General features: G+C 40.9%; 1 protein-coding gene and 1 long non-coding RNA gene across 6 annotated transcripts in view; one reads left to right on the top strand and one right to left on the bottom strand.

Moving 5' to 3' along the window:
* The first annotated feature begins 3996 nt into the window (after positions 1–3996).
* LOC147757995 (uncharacterized) overlaps positions 3997–15135 on the top strand; it is a 75189-nt gene continuing 64050 nt past the window's right edge. For 2 of the 5 annotated variants that reach the window (XR_015322412.1, XR_015322414.1), the window contains exons 1-2: positions 4502–5039; positions 11171–11623. This is a non-coding gene — a long non-coding RNA (uncharacterized LOC147757995). Of the gene's footprint in view, positions 5040–11170; positions 11624–15135 lie in introns of all 5 variants that reach the window. The other 3 variants (XR_015322415.1, XR_015322413.1, XR_015322411.1) reach the window with 3 other exon arrangements.
* LOC111245213 (uncharacterized) lies at positions 9843–11545 on the bottom strand. The gene is made up of 2 exons (XM_022793249.2): positions 10931–11545; positions 9843–10407 (listed from the first exon to the last, which is right to left on the bottom strand). Exons 1-2 carry the CDS (start codon positions 11543–11545, stop codon positions 10321–10323), a joined length of 702 nt encoding a protein of 233 aa, XP_022648984.1. The 3' UTR covers positions 9843–10320.

Genomic DNA, 15135 nt, shown 5'->3' with positions numbered 1-15135 from the left:
GCAGACCCTGTCTCTGAACCAGTAAACGATAGTTTCATTTAAAGCCGCCAACTAAAAAAGATTTCCATCTCATTACATAGGTTCCTTATGTGTTACAATGCACATGGTAATACATATAGAATGGGTGAAATATGGGAGATGGTGAAATAATAGACGTGACCGAAGTAGTCCGAGTGTTCGGGAAACATCTGCGTCCAATAGAAGTCCCATATACTCTGTTGCATTGTAGATCAGCAGGAATTAGATGTTAATCTACATAGTTCACCTTTAACGTTTAATTTAGTTTAATCTTAGAAAAAAAACATGCCCCTGTGCGAGCAATTGTTTTTCTTTTCATAAAACCTATAAGAAGAGGCCACATGATTCACTTAGCAAGCGAAGTTCTACTGCAATCTGCCGGTGGTCCGTCGGCCAATTAAGAGTATATCATGGTTACCGCAGTGCCATCTCCGAGTGCCATATGATTTCAATTTTCGAATTTCAACCAAAAGCAGCACATATATTTTTCAACTCACCAACATACTTGATCCTCCATATAACTATAATGAAAAGAATGATTAATCAATAAAATTTTATGAAATCCGTATAACTATTATTGTGGTCGTGTAAACATACATAAATTGACCAAGCGCCTGCCCTGCGACTTTGGATCGATATTGTCTGTTATCCGAGCTAAACCTACGAGAGTTTTACTACATTTGGCACTGATCACTACGCAGACTATTTGGTACATCTGTAAAAACAACCCCGTATGTCAACGACGTTTGCGTTACGCAGGAGAAATAACCTAGTAATGTGACATTTTTTCTCCCAGGGAGCGTTCGCACCATCGTAAATGTAAAGGTCGTAAAAAGTAATGAAATAAAGTTTTTCTCCGGCCGACCCCAAAGTGCCTCGTAGCGCCCTGACTTTGAGGTCTTTCGAATCTCACTGCTACGAAAAGTCATGAGGTGCAGTACCAGCTTCCAACTTTTTTGGCGCAAGTTAGTCAACATTAAAAAGCATGCATTTTGTTGAGTTGCTCAAAAAATATCTCTACCATACACCGTAGAAGCTTGTGGACAAGTACCGACTTAAGGATAGCACAGCAATAGCTCAAAGTAGACATTTTTTCTTAATTTTTGATCAACCTAGGGTCCGTCCTCTATACTTCTACTTCTCGCTCGCCGATATCAGTGCTATGTCTTGTAGCCCAAGGTCACTCTAAAAGAAGGCCCCACAGGGGAAACGGGATTGAGCGGACGTATCTGCGCAGAATTATGATGTTCAGCAATACGAGGGACCTCTTCGCTCACCACAGTTCCTCTTACTCAGCAATAGTTAAATGAATTATAGAGACGCAGAGTACCTTACTTGATGATCTCAAAATTGCTCGATGGCGGTTGACAGCATGTGAAACAAGTGACAGTAAAAAGTTGATTTGATCAAAATGTGCACATTGTTATTAACGATGCAGCCGAAGCCGAAGTTTAAAAAGTTCACTTGATATCATGGAATATTAACTTATTAAATATTCCGAAATAAAAGTTTAAAGAACTGACCGCAACTTAGGCCACTGCTTGAACCACATAGCTACACCACTGCATGAACGACCAGACTAGGTAGAGTATACGCTATACGAAAAAAACTTTTGTCTTAATGAACCGTATATAAATTTTCGTTTTTTTTTCCCAACGAAATATCCCAATATATTCTATTATCCTTTCTATGTTTAATCAAAGAGTAACAATCATGATGTACAGACATATAGAATTTTTTACCGGCGTCATTGATTCCAAGTTATTTTTTTAGAGAAAAAATATTTTTTTCTTTCGGCTTTTATGACTTATTATTCAAGCCCTACAACCAAAACTGACATACTAACCTTCACAAAAATGATCAAATATCCTGAAAAAAAAAAGAAAATGTCGCAATTTTTTCCAATTGAAGAATATTTTCAAAACGTTCAAAGATCTTGACGCGGGCTAATAGTTCCTGTAAATTTTGCACAGATCATCAGCATGGTCATTTGAGATTATGAATAGGAATCAAGAACTGCAAATATTTTCATCAAACCAAAAATAACAGCTAACTATTCTACTACGGCAATAGTTTATTACGTATGTTTGTATATACACGAATTCAGGTGCGGCAGAAACCCTTTGGTAACCCTACTTCGAGCTAGTAATGATCAAACAACAATACCGAAATGTCTCAAGCAATTATTAAGAATAAAGAAAAAAAAATAGCGTAACAATATCTTTTAGCTTGAAATTTAAAAAGTCGGTATCAAAAACGGTCATGGCCAACCTTGCCGACAACTCAAGCCCCTTAGATTTGCCGTTAATCAGACAACTGAACAAGGAAAAATTTCATAACTACTCGATGCTGTAGATTCTCTATGCGTCCGTATTATATATGTTGTTTAAAGCAAGGTTCATACTTGCAATTTAAGGTCCTATGGACAGGTGTTCCCACAAAATTGACGTTGTGCCTTAACGTTTTGAAACGACTCGTTGAAACAGAGATTTCCGGGATCGCTCGTAAGCACGTATAATATGTTAAAACTATCACCCACTGTTTATTAAACTATTTTCCTTTAAGCATTGGAATTAAGTAATACTGAAAGTACATTTCGTGACTTAGTAACAAGGCTATGAGAAAATACCTGTGGGCGTGGGCCACACAGATGATGGCGCAAGCCGCCTCAACGTTAAGGCGAAAACGGACGTGTAACCTTATTTTGAGCAAGCATATGGTGACGGTTTAAGCACGTAGAAGCATATAACGTGTTTTATATGGTAAATATTATGTACGGAATCGATCGAATGGTCGGGAAGCGTTCGCTTGAGTCTCGATGTAAAGGAAACTGATGCGTTTTGATGAATTAGGTTAAAACGAACATAAGGAAGCTCGATCTCAATATCCAGTCTAACTTCGAATGAATTGTCTTATTAGACGACCAGACTCGCTCAGTCCTCTTAGGTTATTCTTACCCGATCCTATCTCAAAATGTGTTCGCGAGTTTTTACACGGGCTACCTTATGAGTGTTAAATGAATAGGTTGATGATAAGGCTGAATTCCCAGGCCCAATGCGGGTTGCCAAGCAACTGATGATGATTACATACAGTTCGACGCTGACTTTGGCGCTACCTTAAAGCTTAATAATAATAGTGCAAGCAGACCCATCAGAAAAAGGGGTGTGGCTGTTCTTAGCCCTTGCCTATCGCTTTTTTTTTATAAATATTTCTCATTTTCGCGCAGCCACCGGTTTGTTGTCCAAGCTTTTTATAGTTACGCCGTTTCTAATCGTCAAGTACCGAATTCCTAGACGCCGCTTAAGGGCATACCAAATTGTGTGAGTTATGATGGAGTGCTACAGTATATGCTAATTTACTTAGAGCTTAATTTTTGAACTAGGAATTCTACGCGAGCCTAGACAATGTCCTCCGTCGCTGTGAAATCCCTAAGGAACTAGTGTTTTGTTGAAAGTGGTAGATTCTGTTAACTAGATGGCGGTGTATCAACCATTATGGCGCAATATTTATAAACTAACAACAGTAATTTGTAACAAAACTATCGTTCATTCACAGTTCTAAGCATCTAGACATTGCGGAACATATTAAATGACCCTAGCGAAATTGCTCAGTAGTTTCGAATCGTCAAATATAGCGTTTCTAACTCTAAAAATAGCTTTATACATAGATAAGTCATAATCGATGATAAGGACCACCCTGCGTGGCAGTTTGGTGCTAGAATTTTGCCAATGATAGTCGCAGTCAGCAAGGTCCCACGGTCCTTGACTGGAAGACCTTGCGTGTTTTTTTGTGACAATTTAGAGACATCTCTCATGGACGTTGATCTTGAATATATCATTTTTACTGAAATTAAAATGGTAGACGTCGTGTATTTTATTAGAACCTGAAAATTGATTTCTCTGTAGCTAACCAAACGTTGCTCTTAATGTAAAATTCGACGTATTTATGATAATTTGACTAGAAAGCGGTTTTTAGCATTATGCTCTACGGAAGGTATAGATTGTCGTACAAAAAAAGGACAAAATCTTTGCCTCAAGAACACCTGAGAGTTCCATATATCGCAAAATTCGGCTAAAATAATACAAAACCTATTTAACCAAATCAAATCCTTCTATGTAGTGTAAAAAATTGGCCGGGGAATCAAACGAGAAAAACCGATTTTAAAATTTATCGACAAATGTCATATTGTTCAGTTACAAAAGCATCACAAATATGAAATATCAGTGAGATCTTTATTTTATATATACGGATTGTGACCGACCGCGTTAAGGACAATTAGATATTGCCTTTTCACATGGCGTATAGATGTGCCTTTGCAGTGGTGTGCTACACGTGCACCAGCCTAAGACAACGGGAGAAGGCTGCTCGTTCATGAAATGAACGTTAGTCTAACACATACGCACTGCCTTAGCTACGTACATACATACACGTAGATACATGACATAATTTCACTGCGGTACCACATAGCGATGCGATACTCCCATATGGCATAATATAGTAAACATTCACGAACACAGCGGGGCCTCGCGTCGAACCGAACGAATACGGCCATACTGAGTGTCGATGTTTCAACCTGCGCATAGACAGACAGGCCTTGTTTTTGCTTTTGGAAATGAGTCAGAATTATATTTCACTATGTAGTAAAAACATTTGACATTAATACGACCACCAGCTCTTCTAATCGGCTTACAGTAGATCGTATTGTTAGAGTTCACATAAAAGCTGAAAGCTTCGACACTACTCATTGAGTAGTCAACTACTTAGTGGGTGCTCAATTGAGTACAAGACGACTAGTTTCTTATTTGACAAATCCATACCTGTCATGCGCTACTTAAATCGTGATTCGTTCATTGCGAATCTGATAAATTGTCAAACACACAAAAGCGTAACGATACTTTGTATATAATAACAAAAGTGTTAATAAGTGCTTCTTAATGCCGTTGCGGTCAACTCGGTACTACAGTGTGCGGATCTTGGCGCTAGAGGAATTGCTAATCTAATTGGAGATCAACATTTACTGGGTGCGTATCTGGGCAAATGTTCGCATTCTGAGCGTTTAAAAGTGGACATTATCTTTTCTTATCGGATTTTCGAGTATTACACGTTACCATGAACGTGGTAACAATGGCTATGTTTAAAATTCGCTCGGCTGTAAAAACATGGACAACTTCAGTTTGCTTTGTCTTCAATTTAAATCTCTACGAGTTTTTCGCAACAGGCATATTCATCTATTTCTGGGTTAGGCCATTACGCGCAGATAGGACGCAATGTGCAGAAGCTCGCAACTTGCTCTAAATTTCATCTACCATCATAAAGGTCACAAAGCTTTTCTAGCGTATCGTTTAATCGTATATCATTTAATCATCGAGTGCTACATAAAATAGCTCTTTCTTTTCACGGAAACTGTAAAACTCCATCTCGTTGGCAGAACTGGAACAGACAAATCAGATTTTTTCTGAATGAATCATGTCCGTCAAAACTAGCCCGTCACATTAAGCTTGACTGAAACCTATATAGCATAGGTTTCAGTTCCAAAATTATGATCAAACTTGGATTTCACTGCTGTAATAGCATCATTGAGGAGAAGATGATCAGAGATATTTAGCGATCTCCCTATGTTCAATGTGATACGAATACAACGCATCGGACAGAACTGTTCAAAACAATATTTACAGAAACACTCTACGCCACGAGGCCGTAAACAAGCATTGTGAGTTCACTACTCGAGGGTATGAGGCAGTGTATAGACACTTTGATGGCACACCTGATTGGAGTTCGGTGGAGGTTTTTGCAATTAACATGGTTAGAATATCTGTGATCGTCGGACGGTGTCAGTATGTGTTTTTGCTCTTTCTGTGTGTAAGAACGACGACGTCCTTCTTTTATGTTTTTTCTCACTTCTAGTTATTGCTCACATTAGAACTATTATGGCTTACATTGTTTTTAAGGGTCTCTTTATTGCCGACCGTATAGCGTATGTGAAGATAAATTCATCGGCGCAATGGGATCAATGATTCAGTCTGTCAAGCAAGTAGAATTTGTCTAATTAAGCTTCAAAGGGGATTTGAGATTATTAAGTAGTGGTTTAGGAGTCAAAAGAAATCGATCGCAGCTGCGGTACCCTAGGCCCAGAAACCTCTGTTCGTGATGACTTGTCAGCTATAGAGAAATGTTTTTTGGGTGACTGTTATCTGCATGTGTTCGGTAGAAATGGAGCGTAGGAGCTTACATTTGTATCTTGTAGGAATCTCGACCCAGCAGATAGAGAAAGGATGACATTAAAATATACGTTTAGTATTTATTGTTACTGTTGTTTCCTTCAACCGCGACCGTAATGACCCATAATTAAAATCGTAATGGGTTTGAAGATTTAAGAGCCCTTGCTAGCTATTAGAATCCATATGACAAATTATAGCGGGTAATGATCTATTGTTTTTACCTTTCAATGGGCCACATCTTCGGTTATGAGTTGTGCGGCACGTTTCTCGGAACGCAAGGTTTGTTACGAACTCTGCTAATTCTTAGCCTTCGTTTGCAAAGACTGTACAGCGAGGCTGTGTGGGATACGTAATCTATCGGTGTCCATATGTAACAAAAGACATGCTGCAATTCTATGTACATACATCACATTTCAACACGTTGAGATAAGTTCGTAAATGTACATTTCTAAGATGTTTATAGTTATGCATATAGAAGAATCGTAGTAGATTTGGAAAGGAAACAAATTTCATGCGGATCTTTAAAAATATGTCCTTTTTATATACCGACAAACGATTAAGTTAATTTTTCATTTGTACCGTGGCATAATATCAAACTTCATTTATTTAACGAGCTCGTTGCGGTAAACTATTATTCAATAACGGCGGATAAAAATTTGAGACACTTACTTGCGTATTCACGCCGTTTTTTTTCTTTATAAAATGCAGTGATACACCATCAAGTCGCACTCCTTACTAGCTAGATCTATGGCCATAAGGACGCACAATACTGACATAGAAATCTCATCTAGATGTAACAAGAAATTGGACATTTTAATTGATCTAATTTACTTAGATTAAGTTCTTCAATAATTTATTTTTGAACAGTAATGTTTTACATATACATACATACATAATATCTATTACGTAAAATGTGCGTACAACTCGGCTGTTTCTAGCGTCTTAAAATCCATACGACGCTAGCATTCGCAAAATACTGCGCCTGTCAGCTACAGCTGAAAGCGAAATCCATAAGTAAATGATAGTAACTTTGGATTAGCAATGGTTTTTCTACCGATCAACGATCATTTATAACTCAATCGCGTCGAGTAAGTCGAAGTCTAGCTAATATAGACCTGTTGTACGTGATCATCGCTACCTTCCTGTGAGCCGCAAGCGCAGGCGACGATTCCTGACTTGGACGAAGTTCCATTCAATATGCACTATTAGAAAAGGATGACGCTGTCGACGATGTTTACGGAAAAGATGAAGCAATTACGACGTCGGCATGACACGTAGACTTACCGGCAGACAGATTGCAACCTCCCGTTATTCAGCTAGCAACGATACGATTTCTGCGTCTGCTGTTAGTAACCACAAAATGGAAACAAACGTTTTGCTTACCGGTGCAGGTACTGGATACGTCGTCGCCGTCGCCGTCGCCGTCGCGTCTTTCGGTGTTGTTGATGCTGCCGGCATCGTCGCGACCACTGTCGTCGTTGTTATTATGGTCGTGCCGATTGTGACTGCATTCTAGTGAAAGCTAGCAGACGTGACTGGCGCAGACCGTGCCGGCATAGTGGACAGCTGCTAGGGGTTCATTTAACCCCCCATACTACTCTGTACTACTAGTGCTACTGTTATTTCGCACAATGGCTCTTTTACGCGCTTATGGATTTTGTCTTGGCGCGGGTGGCGGTGCTACGCGCGCTTCCCGCCTCTCCTCACAAACGGCACGTCCGTCCGGATCATTTGGTGCTTATTCACTGAATAATAGTAGAGCTACTATTACAACAGTCCTCGTGCGATATACTACCCACACTTTGATAAGCACTCCGAAAAGCAACAAAATAGAACAAATCGGAAAAATACAACGGTGACGAGAAAAAGACGAAGCGAAAAAAGCCGTCTCTGATCATTCTGTAGCCGGTATCGATGCCACCATCAACCACAATATTGGCAACTAGCTCGTTTTGCCTTGCCGAGACGGGTCTGCGCTTGGCTGTAAACGTAATCCCAACATATTTATCGGATCCCTGGGAGACGCGAGGAGAGTCGAATTCTTGACATTGTATGATCCTTGACCCATTGCATTTTCTCCTGCTACGCGGCTCCATAACGATATTCGTAAAGCCGATATTCGTACGTAGGGAAGTCTCAATTGGCCGTCCGACCAGTAGCTCCAGGTGGAGTTGGGTCTTGCAGTCGTCGCATTATATTGAATAGTTGCAACTAACAGCATCGATAAGGAGAAATTTATGCTCTGATCGCCTGCTGACTTCGTGGCTGTTAGTGCCTCCCGTGTGTGTACTGTTCTGGATTTGGGCAGTAGCAGTAGCCGAGAAAGGGATATGGGGTTAATAACGACAACAACGACTATCACTGGGTCACGAGTCGATATGCCCAGATATTAGACAAGACTCTTCTTGCCGTTGAAGCGCGGGATCGATTATGTTTTGTAGATTTGTTCTACTTGAATTCAAACTGCGAGACAGGAAGTAACTGGTAGAAATGCCTGATGCGTTATGGATTGTCGGAAAAGTAGCTTTAAGAAAAAACGTAGACGCCGTATATGTATGTACAGAGGGGGGTACGTTTTAGTTAACCATGTATATCATTGGTATTCTAAAGGCTAACACAACTAATGACAAATGATTTATATTTGATAAAACAAGGCAGCAACTTCTAGTCGAACAGCTGTGTAACCTGGCTTATAATAGCTTGTGTACATCGTCAGAAATACATCTTTACGCGTAGTCGCAATAGAGGTAAACATCGGAATCAACAACTCCTATCCATCGTTAATATATCGATCCATCTAATCTATTCTACCTTTGATTGTAAACATTGTATGTAAGCGTTCCAATTATACGACACACGTAACGGAACTTAGTTAAAACTTTTCTACACGCAATAAAGCTATCAGCGGCGCTAGTCAAGCAAGGGTTACAATTATCGTGATTAATTAATCAATTAATTAATAGATTTCCTTATAATTAAAACGTGCCAACAGCTGAAAAAATTGGAGCATCGAACTAACTGCTTTAACCTCCGACATTCGAGTTGTAAAGTATCCTATCAGACGGGTGTCTCCTCCCAGCGCGAAACGAAGTGTAGTTAAGGTCGAAATCGGACCCAGACCACAACGTGTTCTAAAGTTCTACAGGAAAACATGTTATCAGTCGGACATAGTACAGGACTATGTGTTTGTCTTCTATTGGACCCTAAAAAATAGTCATGAATCTCAATTTTAACATCCGAGTAAACGATGGCAAAACAAGTTGATCATTATGATCTATTTAGGTGATTCTGTCTGAGGTTGCGTAACTACAAACCCGAACGCGCGCATTTTAAGGCTTCTGTGGTGTTGAAGTCCGAACTGACTTCAGGACTGGAAGCAGTCAGGCACTCCAAGCCAAGAACCACCCAAGAACCGAAAAGCTGCCTATAGAACAAAATCTACCTATATAACTTATAAAACAGATATGCGCACGCGTGGATCCGCAATGATTATGACATGAAACTATAAAATTTTTGGTTTGTTATTTCTTAAAAAAAAAATATAACCAGGCCGAATCCTGAATAGCATTGTGCAGATCTTAAAATACATAAAAATAAAAAAATAGCTTTAATTGAAAAATACGGTTTGACTTTATTCATCGCGTCTATCCGCATCACAATCATTCGTTCGCACCATTTTGCGTTCGGCCTCTCTTGTTTCCTTTCCAGTTCATTCAAAAATAATAAATAAATAAAATATAAATACAACCGATGTTTCACTCTGGGATATACATATACATATACATATATATATATATGTATATATATATATATATATACATATATATATATATCCGCATAAATCACTTATAAAACATGATAGTCTTTCCCCTGAGGTAAAAAAATGTGCGACAACTGCTAATCATTAAAACGACGTTATTCAACCACAAACGTTTAAAAAACTCCCGCTCATATTTAATTTTCATCTTAATCGCAGCCTGTAATTGTTCACCATAAGTCCGATATGCAACGGGGCATTTGAGTTCAACAATTGGCGTAGAGTTCCTTCAGAAGGCAAAATGTTCAATAAACAATACAGCTCTCATTAGGAAGATGATAGGTTGGGATCCCGTTGGCGGATCGTGACAGCAGGTTTTGAGGCCACCTTCGTATTCTGCGATACCCTTGCCACCTAAAAAGTATTAAAATTGTTGTCAATATTGATTCTTTGGCAAACTGAAATTAAGTTATGATGGAGTGAATCTTCATTGCTAAACTGACCCCCATAATCCTTTCGTAACTCGTACTCGACGTACAACCGACAGAACGTTAAGTCCTGCATGTAGTCATTGCCAACCAAAGCTGTTTCGGCCTTAAGACGTTAACACCAAATTTAAAAAAATAAAGCGTTCTGGGCGTCGCTTAGCAACAACAGGGTAGTTTCTAAACAGTGATACACAATCTGCATTGATTTCATCAAGCTAGATACATGACAAAGAAAAAATTCCGTCTAGACCATTGTAACTGCTGAGCTATCTCTTTAATAAAAATGTAGTACTTGTAACAGCTATTTTTGAAATTGCCTAAATGTAAGACACGTTGTGACCAATAAATTAAGGGCAAGTCGATTTTTCGTAGAACTAAAGCATCTTGAGTATGATACTGAATCAATGAGAATGCTTCAGCTGCAGCCCGTATCCAATCTTCGGGCTTACCTTTGCGAGATCTAGAACGCCTGTGAGATAGCACTTGCGGGTTTTGCACTTCAGCTGCCCTTCGAGACCGCAGCGGCACTCCATACATGCTCCTGATGCCTGCGGAACAATCTGTCCGTAGTGGAACTTGCGACCATCTAGTTCGCACTGAATGTCCTGGTAGCGATTCGCTTTGCTTGGCAACGCAACAAATGGTCGTTGTTTCTTTGCAGTGAACCCCTGATGTTTGCTGTTTTTCAGGGGAACTTCCGGGTCACATTCGACAAGTGGACAGCACATGCCTGCGCGGCGCACTTCGCGGCAACTTTTCGCTACCTTCATTGGGGGACACGAAGTCTTCCAGCACAGGACATCCCCACTAAAGCACATACATTTATCGCAAGCGTCTTCTCTGTGAACGTTTCCGCCATGCCGAAACAGCTGACCGTCAAATACACAGGATCCGTTTCGATCTGATACAAAAGTATGGCTTTTTGTGCGCTTTACCTTGTACGAGCGACCACCAATTTTTACACGATCATTGCTTTTCAGAATGCGAATGGTAGTCGAGAAGTCCTGTGCCTGAATTGCCCATGCTATGGCCACGAGCACCGCTCCAACCAGCTGGGCTCGCATCTTCAGCAGGAACAAAAGAAAGGAGCACAGTTCTTCACGAACACACGAGTGTCACTCACCGTCCAATGTGGCTCTCAGGTTAGCGACGATGACCACAAACGACGATGAATAAAACTCTTGTATCTCACTAATAAGATATGTTTTTTTCGGTTAGCTCGTTGCCGATCGTCTCACTTGACACGCCGTCGTGCAGCGGCGAACTCCTAAACCCGGGAAAAACTTTCACTTTTAGCGACTGCGCGGCTCCCGCGATGCCGTTATGTAGTTGGCTTCGTGTGAGGGTCGCTTCGGGGGCAGAGAACTGGCAGCGTTTAGTCTCTTCTTCGACCCTCGCCCTCGACGCGAGGCCAACTAACGTCGCGGACGACGCTGACGCCGACTACCGCAGGAAGTAGAGAGAACGTAATCGGTCGGCTGAGGGAAGCATGCCGGGGCCCAGACGTCTCTCACTCTTGTCATGGCTTCGATAGTTGACATGATGATCGCCGATATTTTTTGCGGCAGCAACTTCTTTGTTGTTGTCGATTTCGCTTGAGCATCTCCATTACCAGCTTTGCCGGTCGCTGAAGTTCACGCTAAACATTGACGTTTATAGCGAAAAAGTCAAATAAGAACTGGCGCTAATGTTTTGCTGTTAAATGGCGTAGACCGAAAATCGAAAAGTGTGCCGGCCCCTAAAAGAATGGGGGACGGGGGCCGGGGGGGAGAAGTTCGACATCTGTTTTAATCTTCAGAATCAGTTTGCTTAAAGTTGTTTTTTCTTTTGACGATTTTAAGTTAATGCTAGTCAAAGAAAGAACGAAAGATATTTGAAGATGATCTATGTACTGTTACTATTCAATAAGGAAATATTGCTTCTGGTAGGCGTAACTTGTATGCTTTATTGGATCACGTCAGCAGCATGTGTAATCGTACGGCCGTGCGCCGGCTCACCTGGAGGAGTGGCACCTAAATTTTCGAACAGCGATTCGCTTCCCGGTCGAGGCACCGCTCATTAGTAGTGCTCACTCAATCTGTCCTACTGAAAATGAAAAAAAAAATCATTACCATAAAAGCTTTGCCAGATGTTGCAAGAACATCTTTCAGAAGTCGCTGAGCAACAGAATTGTCGAGGGCAATATTGAATGATGCCGTGCGACTAAATTACTCGTATAGATTACTTCCAAAATAGTTCGCATACCTCTATATCGTGACGAGTTCTTCAGGAGCTCCTCTTGTTTCTGCACACAAAATTGGCTTTCATCATACTAACTCTACCCAGCCGCAACACTGGCGTCCTCTTCTATTGAGATCTGATCAATGTGTTAACCTTATTTTCACCAGCATTCAAACAGGGCTTTTTTGCTTCGTATTTAGAAAAAACGAACACAGAGTAAGAGCGAAGCTGAGTAAGTTCTTCGCAAACTTATTAAGTCCGCAGCTAGTGCAACAATCGGTTTGAGTTTATCAACTTGATCTTCTTATTTGATCTACTATCAACAAGCGGGAAGAGATTCTATCATCGAGGCGCTCCGTTTGCACTGCTACAGTAACTGTTAGTAAATAACCGACCGCATGGAGTAACATCGGGAACAGTGCCACATAATAATAAGATTGTCGAGAGAAAAAATCCCCGATGCGTACCCACACACACAGTTGCTGGAAGATGGCTGGAAGATTTGCCCGGTAGATGTAGTTGTTGTTACACTCCAATTTAACTTGCTCCCTCTGCCCACGTTAAAGAGGTTCATCTTAATGCTTATGCGGCAACAAAGTTGCGATTATTCGATGTTGGACCCAACAAGCAAAAAATAGACCGCCCATAAGCAACGAGATATTCATCAACGTTCGTGGTCTGTTGACGGCAATCAGCGTTATCTTCGGCTCGACTCAGACTAGCTGGCGCTAGCGATGCTATCACAGACAAACAGTGATGTGCTTATTGAACTATTACGAATAATACTGATAGAACTTCGACGGAACGCCGCAAGTCTTCCGGTAGATAACAGCACCGAGAAGACGTTTTTGGTTTAACCCGCGCCATCAAGGGTGGCCGCCGATGCACGAAGTAGCCTCGAACCCACAAAGCTTAGCCGACAAGCGTCGAGCATCAGGTCCTTTATCCCAGAGAAAACTGTCAACGTGCGTACCCACTTTTTGACTCAGAAATACCAATGTGTAAAGTTTCATTTGTGTACCCAAAGTGATCGGTACGCCATCGACTGAATGGCAGAGCCCCGATATGATCGCTTTAATAAAGTTCGAACTTCAGCGAACAAGAACTTTTCAGATCCAGTCCGACTTTCAGCGTTGCTTTGTTAATTTGCAAAGCACACATATTTCAACTAGCGTTACCTTTTTCCAGAAAAAAAAAGTTTGGATCATCACTAGTTCTTCCCTTTCGTTTTCTTCATTTCGACACGAAATCATTATTTACTGCTTCTGCTAATTCTAGTGCTTCGAACTTTGCGTAGTGCAATGCTCTTATTTGGTCGCCGGTCCTTTTGTGTAAATCTGAAAATTTTAAGAGCCGAAACGTGTATGAAGAAAGCTTTCCCTCGGATGCGTCCGTCGCCGCCATTTTGCCCAGACTCGACCGCCCAACGGCCAGGCCGTCTCAGTTCGCCTAATAGCGGTAGCTGATTTATGCGCGCGAAAGGTTTCACGCGCGACCCGTGAATTACGGTCAAGCTATTTCGTATCTTGCTACTGCTTCTGGTATGACGGTTGCTACTGCAGCGACTGCTATCAAAGAGATCAGATCTGACAATCGATCGATGCCTGAGACACATCTGCTCTCACGAACCATTCGTTTCGAGCTATGATTTATTGAACATTTATATTTCAATATTTTTCCATACCGCGCCAACTGTGGATGTTTCGTATTGTTTTGCTGCCGCTGCGATCTCTAACGTGTAGGCCGAATAAGTCCTGATCATGTTTTATGCAACAGCTTTCTTCTTCTGCTGTATATATGCACAGTAAATATGTGCATAGCGGTTAGATTGCTTATCATTATTATAGAAACAACCAAATCGTCGGTAGAATTCGCGCGACACGAACGGACGATTCGTCGATTTTTCGCAGATGTCGAGAACTTAGACGTTCCAGGGGACGACTTCTGAGCGTGCTAACAACTTGCTCCGCCATGTTTCATCGTTCGCAGTGTTTGACAACTTTTTACGCGCTAGCCGTTAGCCAATATACTTTATGATCATGAGCTATCATAACTTTTGTTCGTACTGCCTGTCGTTTTTGTTTTCTCAAGAAAGAACTCTAAATTTGAATGGATCGCAAAAAAAATGATTACGGCTCTCTTTTCAAGTACGTGCATCCGAAGTCATCTGACAACGATCCGATAAACGCGACTCGATTTAAACGAGCGTGCGTATTATAGAAAATTTTACTTCATTTTGAAACACGGCATTTCGGTACAATATCGTCTGCTCTTAAGAAAGACGCATGAGATTTTTTTTCGAAATTAGAACGTCTCGATATTATTGTCTTATTATTGTTAAAAGGATAAACAATGCCACGAAAGTTGAACTTATGACGCTTCAATAACAACAAGCTAAGTGTAGACACATTCTGTCCTGTGCCGGGGGCCATCC

Source organism: Varroa destructor, unplaced genomic scaffold (assembly GCF_002443255.2).
Source record: "Varroa destructor unplaced genomic scaffold, Vdes_3.0 BEIS01000002.1, whole genome shotgun sequence".
Lineage (NCBI taxonomy): Eukaryota > Metazoa > Arthropoda > Arachnida > Mesostigmata > Varroidae > Varroa > Varroa destructor.
This window is presented reverse-complemented; position numbering and strand designations above follow the sequence as displayed.

Bases quoted from the DNA above. Each gene is read 5' to 3' on its own strand.
- LOC111245213 (XM_022793249.2), bottom strand. From the start codon at position 11,545: ATGCGAGCCCAGCTGGTTGGAGCGGTGCTCGTGGCCATAGCATGGGCA. The intron at 10,408-10,930 runs GTAAGCCCGAAG...AATACTTTTTAG, and splicing joins GCGTTCTAGATCTCGCAAAG to GTGGCAAGGGTATCGCAGAA.